Source organism: Littorina saxatilis, linkage group LG11, assembly GCF_037325665.1.
Source record: "Littorina saxatilis isolate snail1 linkage group LG11, US_GU_Lsax_2.0, whole genome shotgun sequence".
Classification (NCBI taxonomy): Eukaryota; Metazoa; Mollusca; class Gastropoda; order Littorinimorpha; family Littorinidae; genus Littorina; species Littorina saxatilis.
This window is the reverse complement of record NC_090255.1, coordinates 38,373,679-38,382,955: the sequence shown is the minus strand read 5'-3', so window position 1 is coordinate 38,382,955 and position 9,277 is coordinate 38,373,679. Positions and strand designations below refer to the sequence as shown.

General features: G+C 42.4%; 1 protein-coding gene across 1 annotated transcript in view; it reads left to right on the top strand.

Annotated features, from left to right (window-relative positions):
• The first annotated feature begins 3,099 nt into the window (after positions 1 to 3,099).
• The window catches only part of LOC138979556 (sialin-like), a 32,278-nt gene continuing 26,100 nt past the window's right edge, over positions 3,100 to 9,277 (top strand). The window contains exons 1-2 of the mRNA XM_070352270.1: positions 3,100 to 3,157; positions 4,198 to 4,409. Of these exons, the coding sequence (XP_070208371.1) occupies positions 3,100 to 3,157; positions 4,198 to 4,409 (270 nt within the window). The remainder of the gene's footprint in view (positions 3,158 to 4,197; positions 4,410 to 9,277) is intronic.

Sequence of the window (9,277 nt, the reverse complement as noted above, 5' to 3'; positions counted from 1 at the left end):
TTTGAAGGCTTCTTCAGGACTAACAAAAGAAGCAAAACAAAGCAAAGAGCTAAAGCAAACAAGAAGTAAAATGTATGGAACTATTCAAACAAAATGTAAAAATGAATAATAATAATAATTGTCAGTAAGTACTGGTGTCACATGACTGATGTGAACCCAGTTGATTGGCTAATGGCGATGCGCTGCAACTGTTATAACGCACTCCAAGAGTGCGCTAACGTTTCCACAGAGCGTATTCTTCCGCCCTTTGCCTAAGCGAGACTGTACTCTCATCCTCAGAATTAATTAATGACATGTAGCTTATATTCTCCACAATACCAAATGACCATAACTTTCCTGCTTCTCAATTAAAGCAGAAGTGGTTTTTGGCTCACGTAAGTGTAGCCAATGCGATGCTAAACTTTGTCTGTCTGTGCGTGCGTGCGTGCGTGCGTGCGTGCGTGTGTGCGTGTGTGATAGAAACTTTAACATTTGACTGAACACCGAAATACTAATTTTACTTGGTTATTATTCAAGCAACAGCTTCAAAGTATTGAAGCAATGATCAACATTTCGTCGGCACGTATGTAGTTAAAGTGTGTATCCAAAGAAAACGGGTGGTGGGGGGTTTTGGGGGGGTAAAAACAGCTGACTGGTTTGTGTCGTGTGTGGTATGTAGACCAGGTCAGGGGTCAAGGTTAGGTCAGATCGCGTGAAGGATTGTGGTATAGATACAGTTATCACCGAGCTGCAGTTCGCCGATTCGGAGAAGACGACTCATGATTTCACATTGTTCGGTTTCGTAGCTCCAGAAAAATAGATAAAGAAGATACCAAAGGAGATTTCCTACAGGTTAATCTGCACAGCGTGTTTCCAGTGTCTGCGCGAGGAAGCGCTGTCGAAAGCGCAGTGTCGATCTGGCCATCTGGCAGTCGTGTCCCCGTAAGTAGGCTACAGACAGACAGATCTAGATCTAGTGTCTCGCACTCTTGCACCGTATCACTTATGCTTACTGTTTCTTTCTTTCTTTATTTGGTGTTTAACGTCGTTTTCAACCGTTCAAGGTTATATCGCGACGGTATGCTTACTGTGTGTGTGTATGTGTGAGTTTGTGTTACTGTTTGTCGATTTCTTACGTGAGCCGTGAAGGCTTCGCCTCTTGTTTTCTGACAGATTGCATGTGCCTGTGCCACAGTGCCACTGATCTAAAAATAGAAGCCGCTGCGTCTCATTTCATTTTCGACTTGCATAGATTCTTCTCATATGCTGTGTTAGTGGCATATAACTTATTATCCACATTACCAAATGATGAGTTAGTATACAATTCCCAGCGGCTAACAGGAAAACACAAGTGTTATTCCGATAACGTACCAGCTAGACCAGCATTTGGAAGTCGACTGACTCGATCGACTCTCTCATACGTAGCAGACTACACTGAAATACGACTGCATCAGTTCAGTAAATAAATGGTTTCCGAATTATTATTTCAAGGCAAGAACAATCGGAATCGAAAACGTGTAGGGTTCAGAACGTTCTTACCATACATAAGACTTATTACCAGCCTGCATCATGCGTGCAGACTCAATGCAACGTGACGAGCAATTTTTGTTGTTGAAATGAGACTGCAGTGGTTCGATTGCCCTAGCCTAGCAGACGACATAAACCCCGCTCAGCAAATTAACATGTTGGGCAAATGTGAACGAAAAACCGATGGGGATATAATACGTGTAGAGTTCAGAGCATTCTTACCGTTCATATTTAGTACCAGACTCCCCGATGAGTGAAGATACAACACGAGAAACATACCACATTTATTTTGAAAATGTGCTAACCGTCGAGCAGTCATTGGAATCAATTCAAGGAGCACCACTCTGCACAGTCAATCCGTCGAAGCTCGACTGGAGGGTTTGAATCGCAAATGACTAAGAGCACAGTCCTTTCTCCGAGTTCAAAATTAATGAGGTCTCTATGAAAGATCATCACTTTTTAGCTTAACGCTACACTGGAATTACCAACAGAAACTAAAACAAAAGTTTGTGTGTGACGAAAGCACGACACACTTGAGACAGCCCACACAAAAGTAGATCTTACACGACCTGACCACACAGTTCTGTCTATCCAAATGCGCGTAGCAAAATGTGCGTTTTGAATCATCTTTTTTGTCTGGCGGTACTGACAATATCGTTATTGAAACAATCCCAGTGCACTAAGGGATTTATAGAGCAAATCTCGAAAATAATTATAATAATGAATTTTCTCGATTTGCTCTATAAATCCCTTAGTGCACAGGGATGTCTCAATAACTTAAATAATAACTGGACATATATGTGTAAGTGCCTAACCTATGGCTCTAGGCCCTTTACAAAAGAACATATACAAAATAGAATCCTTTTTGAACTTAAATGCTTGGCCGATTTGTTTGGGATTTCTCACAAAGCGTCAAACACAACACACACACACTTAAAGACATGTTGCCCGTGCACAGAGATAAATCTAAGTACATATAAATACCGGCTTACGCGTGGGTTAGGCAACAGATGTGTATTCCGTTGGACCCACAACGTTAAAGTCAACGCTTGTGAGGTTGATAACTCGTTAATGTTCCAACAACTGTTTGAACATACTTGGGGTAAGACCATCCCTCCATATTGCTTTTACTCAAGCCAGCGGACAGCGGGTTCGGTCGAGGGACACACGTAGTGTCACCGTGGGGTCAGTTTGAGATATGAAAAAAAAGCATAAAAAAGCATTGGAAGTTAACCTTTTTTGGATTATTTTCAGCGTCAGATTTAGCCTTTCCCGCCTTTAATGGTCTCCTGACCTTGTGCCATTTCAAGGTCGCGTTCGGGTAAAATAAAATAAAATTATCATAAGATCGTAGTGCAATGCATTAGTTGCTGTGTGCATGTATGTGACAACAGATCATTTGCTTCCAATTCATTTTTGGATATCAACACGGCATTTGTTTTGTCTTTGAGACTTTGCATATAATTAAGGAATACTTCTTTCATTTCTCCCAGCAGGTGTGGTGCATCTGGTACATACGAGAAGATTGGCTTGATCTCTGCAGAGGTACTGCGGAAAAAGAACGCCATTTGCTGACAGTCACGCCAAGTAATCATGACAGCACAAGACAAGGAAACACTGGTGAAAAATGGCAAGACTATTGACACTCAAGGTAAGATCGAACTGCCAGATTTAGAGAGAGAGAGAGAGAGAGAGAGAGAGAGAGAGAGAGAGAGAGAGAGAGAGAGAGAGAGACGGACAGACAGATAGACAGACAGACAGACAGACAGACAAACAGACAGAGACGATGGAGTACGGACGGACGGACAGACAGACGCGCGCGCGTATGTGTGTATTTGTGTGTGAGCGTGCGTCCGTGCGTGCGTGTATGCGCGTGTGTGTGTATGTGTGTGTGTGTCAGTGTGTGCGTCTGTCTGTGGAGTCGGACAAAGGAACTGACGATCTGATGGAAAGAACGCACTTACCAGCGTAAACAGATGTATCCCACTGTTTGATACTTTGAGAATGTTCCAACCCAAATAAAACAATAAATTATCGTGTCATTTCAATCAAACTTGCTATGCCAGTAAAGGCAATCAACTTAATTGGCTATCTGGCACATTTTTCGGATAACAGATTTGGGTCATGTGACCGCCGCTCAAATAAGAGTAACCCCCAAATCGACCTGACAATCCACCGGATCATTGCTGAGATCAAGATACAGCGCTTTTTGTCATGGTACCCCTCGAAATTGACCCAAAAACCTCCCGTTTTCGACCTCTTATACGATAGACACCTCCATCAGTAGAAATGGCATAGCACAACACGCAACCCAGCTATACGAAACTACTATTCTGGACGGATATAGATTTGACTTCTTCCTCGTAAGTTCTGCCTTTTCTGAATGTTCGTCGATTTTGTAATTGGTACCTACGTTTTTGTCAAGTCGATTTTCGGAGTACCCTTAGATCAGTGGCGTCCACATGACACCTAGAACAGAAAGCTTTGATCCGAAAAGTGTGTCAGATAGCCAGGTGGAGGCCAAGTGGAGGCCAAGTGGAGGCCAAGTGGAGGCCTCTTATGGCATAGAAAGTTGGAATGAAATGACACGGGAATAAATGCTTTAATTTGAGTGCGAAATTTGTCGCAATAATGTTTTGGCGAAGTTTAGTATTCAATTAATGTTCGTCACCACCCCATGATTGCTCTCAGGGCCAACTTTCGGCGCCCGACACTCTCTCATTCTGTGGGCTTTCTTTGCGCTCGCCAATCTCTTCGCCCTGCGAGTGGATATGAGCATCGCTCTGGTTGCCATGGCAAAGCAAACCTCAACCACAGTCACCACCAACACGTCACTTCCGGCATTTGGGGCGAACGAGACAATCTGCGAAGAAGATTTAGTGGAGAAACAACTTGAAGTGACGGTGAGTACTTTGTTTCATTGTGTTTGTTTAGTTCTTTGTTTGTTTGTTTGTTTGAATGTTTGTTTGGCTGGTTGGTTGTTTGGTTGGTTGTTTGCTTGTTTTCTTGGTTTTTGTTGGTTGGTTGGTTGGTTAGTTGGTTGGTTGGTTGGTTGGTTGTTTGGTTGGTTAGTTGGTTAGTTGGTTGGTTGGTTAGTTGTTTGGTTGGTTAGTTGGTTAGTTGGTTGGTTGGTTGTGTTTTTTAATTTTTTTTTTACCAGGGTGACACTGTGATTCTCCTTGTCACTGCAGCTCTGCGAGACTTGCTTCCCCTTGCTTTTATTGATATTTGACACTTCAAATCCCGTGTAGAGTGTTATATATCGCTCTGTTCTGAGGCAGTGTGCATCCAGTACTTGCTGTTCCTCACCCAGAACGTGCCTTCCGGTAATATTGGATTTATGAGCAGATGAGTCTGAGTGTACAACACCTGCGAGTTGTGAAAAAGCAGTTGTTGACGAGGTCTGATGGCGATGTCTCCCTTTTAAGTTGTCCTTAAAGCTTGTCCTTAACTGGGCGAAGTCGACTGCGTGAAGTATGCTTCGCAAAACTGGCCGCACCTAGCCGTAGCATTGAGTTTTCGGTAAAAAAAAAAAAGACTCCGCGAACTCTTCTCGAAGTCGATATTGGCTGAATAAAGGACCGCCTTTACTGACCTCGAAGTCGATATTGGCTGAATAAAGGACCGCCTTTACTGACCTCGAAGTCGATATTGGCTGAATAAAGGACCGCCTTTACTGACCTCGAAGTCGATATTGGCTGAATAAAGGACCGCCTTTACTGATCTCGAAGTCGATATTGGCTGAACAAAGGACCGCCTTTACTGACCTCGAAGTCGATATTGGATGAATAAAGGACCGCGTTTACTGACCTCGAAGTCGATATTGGCTCAACAAAGGACCGCCTTTACTGACCTCGAAGTCGATATTGGCTGAACAAAGGACCGCCTTTACTGACCTCGAAGTCGATATTGGCTGAACAAAGGACCGCCTTTACTGACCTCGAAGTCGATACTGGCTGAACAAAGGACCGCCTTTACTGACCTCGAAGTCGATATTGGCTGAACAAAGGACCGCCTTTACTGACCTCGAAGTCGATATTGGCTGAACAAAGGACCGCCTTTACTGACCTCGAAGTCGATATTGGCTGAACAAAGGACCGCCTTTACTGACCTCGAAGTCGATATTGGCTGAACAAAGGACCGCCTTTACTGACCTCAAAGTCGATATTGGCTGAACAAAGGACCGCCTTTACTGACCTCGAAGTCGATATTGGCTGAATAAAGGACCGCCTTTACTGATCTCGAAGTCGATATTGGCTCAACAAAGGACCGCCTTTACTGACCTCGAAGTCGATATTGGCTGAATAAAGGACCGCCTTTACTGACCTCAAAGTCGATATTGGCTGAACAAAGGACCGCCTTTACTGACCTCGAAGTCGATATTGGCTGAACAAAGGACCGCCTTTACTGACCTCAAAGTCGATATTGGCTGAACAAAGGACCGCCTTTACTGACCTCAAAGTCGATATTGGCTGAACAAAGGACCGCCTTTACTGACCTCGAAGTCGATATTGGCTGAACAAAGGACCGCCTTTACTGACCTCGAAGTCGATATTGGCTCAACAAAGGACCGCCTTTACTGACCTCGAAGTCGATATTGGCTGAACAAAGGACCGCCTTTACTGACCTCAAAGTCGATATTGGCTGAACAAAGGACCGCCTTTACTGACCTCGAAGTCGATATTGGCTGAACAAAGGACCGCCTTTACTGACCTCAAAGTCGATATTGGCTGAACAAAGGACCGCCTTTACTGACCTCAAAGTCGATATTGGCTGAACAAAGGACCGCCTTTACTGACCTCGAAGTCGATATTGGCTGAACAAAGGACCGCCTTTACTGACCTCGAAGTCGATATTGGCTGAATAAAGGACCGCCTTTACTGACCTCGAAGTCGATATTGGCTGAATAAAGGACCGCCTTTACTGATCTCGAAGTCGATATTGGCTCAACAAAGGACCGCCTTTACTGACCTCGAAGTCGATATTGGCTGAATAAAGGACCGCCTTTACTGACCTCGAAGTCGACTTCGCGAAGTCTTTGTTTGTTTACAGAAAACTCAGTGCCAAAGCTTCCTGCAGCCAGCTTCGCAAAGTAGTCTTCGCGAAGAAAACTTTGCCAAAATAATTTGAGGTTTTATGCTCAAGCAAACCTTTGTTTGTCGCATAACATAATTTTGGCTATTCACTCAAATCACTTCTGTATGACTGTCTCTGCCTCCTTTCTGTCTGTCGCTCTGTCTTTTTTGTCTGGCAGAAAGTGTCCATCCGACCGCCCCTCTGTTTGTCCATGTCCGTCCAGCTTATCTGTCTGTGTGTCTGTCTGTCTGTCTGTCTATATGTCTGTCTGTCTGTCTGTTTTTCTGTCTCTCTGTCCGTTTGTCCGTCGGTCCGTCGGTCCGTCTGTCTGTTCCTTCGTTCTTTTGTCCGTTCGTTTGTCGTTTAGCTACTTAGCTACTCAGTTATTTCTTTGCTGTAGGTATTTAAGCACGAAGAGTCATTCTATGGGGGTTTTGTTTACACATATTATCTCTTTTTACATTTAGTCAAGTTTTGACTAAATGTTTTAACGTAGAGGGGGGGAATCGAGACGAGGGTCGTGGTGTATGTGTGAGTGAGTGTGTGTGTGTGTGTGTGTGTGTGTGTGTGTGTGTGTGTGTGTGTGTGTGTGTGTGTGTGTGTGTAGAGTGATTCAGAGAAAACTACTAGACCGATGTTCATGAAACTTGACATGAGAGATCCTGAGTATGGTATCTCCAGACATTTTTTTCATTTTTGGGATAAATGTCCTTGATGACGTCATATCCGGCTTTTCGTGAAAGTTGAGGCGGCACTGTCACGCTCTCATTTTTTAACCAAATTGGTTGAAAGTTTGGTCAAGTAATTTTCGACAAAGCCCGGACTTTGGTATTGCATTTCAGCTTGGAGGCTTAAAAATTAATTGATGAGTTTGCTCATTAAAGTTGTCATTAAAATCGATTTTTCGCAAACAGATTTAAAATTGATTGTATCGTATTCTTCATCACATTCTGAATCTAAAAATATATACATATGTCATGTTTACTCTTAAAATGTGATCACAATTAACAAAACTAGATTAATTAGTCTTACGATGAAAATTTAAGAAATCGATCAGAAAATGATTTCATCTTATTCTTTATCATTTCCTGATTCCAAAAACATATAGATATGATAGGTTGTATTAAAAAAAAGCTCTGAAAGTTAACAAGAATACAGAAAAGCGCGCTATCCTGCTTAGCACAATACGCTACCGCGCTATTCTGGCGTGTCAATATGACTCGACTACGTTTTGCACGTGGGAGGTGAGCGATTTCCTTCTCGCGGGGATTGACGAAGCTGTACTGTCTTGGTGAAAAAATACAGTGCGTTCAGTTACATTCCGTGAGTTAGACAGCTTGACTAAATGTAGTAATTTTGCCTTACGCGACTTGTTTGTTCTTTCAGTCGTTGTTCAGAAAAAAGTTATTTCTCCAAGTTTTTTGTTTTGTTCAATTCATTTCGCAGATTGACAAAAGTGCCGGATACAATATTAAATCAGCAACAACACACACTGATTTTGCAGAGGAAGAAGCAGATTCTTGATTATAGATATGGTTTCAATTTACAAAATTGCTTAGGCACAGTTAATAATTGTCTACCTATACCCGTGTGACTTGGAATAATAGGCCGTGAAAGGTAAATATGCGCCGAAATGGCTGCAATCTACTGGCCGTATAAAATTTCATCTCACACGGCATCACTGCAGAGCGCCTAGAACTGTACCCACGGAATATGCGCGATATAAGCGTCATTGATTGATTGATTACTCAAGAATGAACATAGCTTACATTTTCAACATTTTATTTAATCTTGTTTTATTTTATCTCATTTTATTTTATTTTGTGTTATTTCATTTTACTCTCGAGGATTTCATTTTTGTTTCTATTATACTTTTGCTCTATTCTATTTCATTTCTGGTTCTAAATTATACATTCCGCGCGACCAAAAGATGTTCAATACCCTGCTTTTACCCGAAAGAAGTCTACTACATGTACATTCAAGGGGTTTTACATGATATATGAGCATCCTTCCACCTGAACACAAACCTAAAATCACCATTCTGGTTGCTTTCAGTGCATAGCAGGACATTACAACAACAACAAATAATGACAGATTACAGCTTACAGCTTACATAGCGCGAACCACACTAATCTATGCTCTCCGCGCTCAACATATTAGCAATGAATAAGAACAATGAATTGATTATACCATGTCAAAAGAGCCGTCGCCCACAACAGTCGCAGTGAGAACTGGACTGATGATAGGGTTCCTAGGGAAGGGAACACATGCAACGATCGCACTCAGATTGATATCTTAAAGGTTATCATGACCAGCTTACGTTATAAAACACGAAGGACGCAGTGTAACTAGATATAAAAAAAAATAATTATATAAAAGTTCAAACACTGATTACAGCACAAATATTGTGTTAACAAGCATACAAACTGATACGTATTAGTTACTGACTGACAGTAACATTTACCAGCAGAACGTCTGCTGTTCATACAAAACTTAGTCCAGGAAGGAAAAGAACGCTCGTGTTGAAATAATATGCAGAGATACAAATACAGGCACGAACGGATGAAAAGAATTCACAAGCCAAGAGATTAAGAGAGAGAGAGAGAGAGAGAGAGAGAGAGAGAGAGAGAGAGAGAGACAGACAGACAGACAGACAGACAGAGACGGAGACAGACAGACAGACAGACAGACAGAT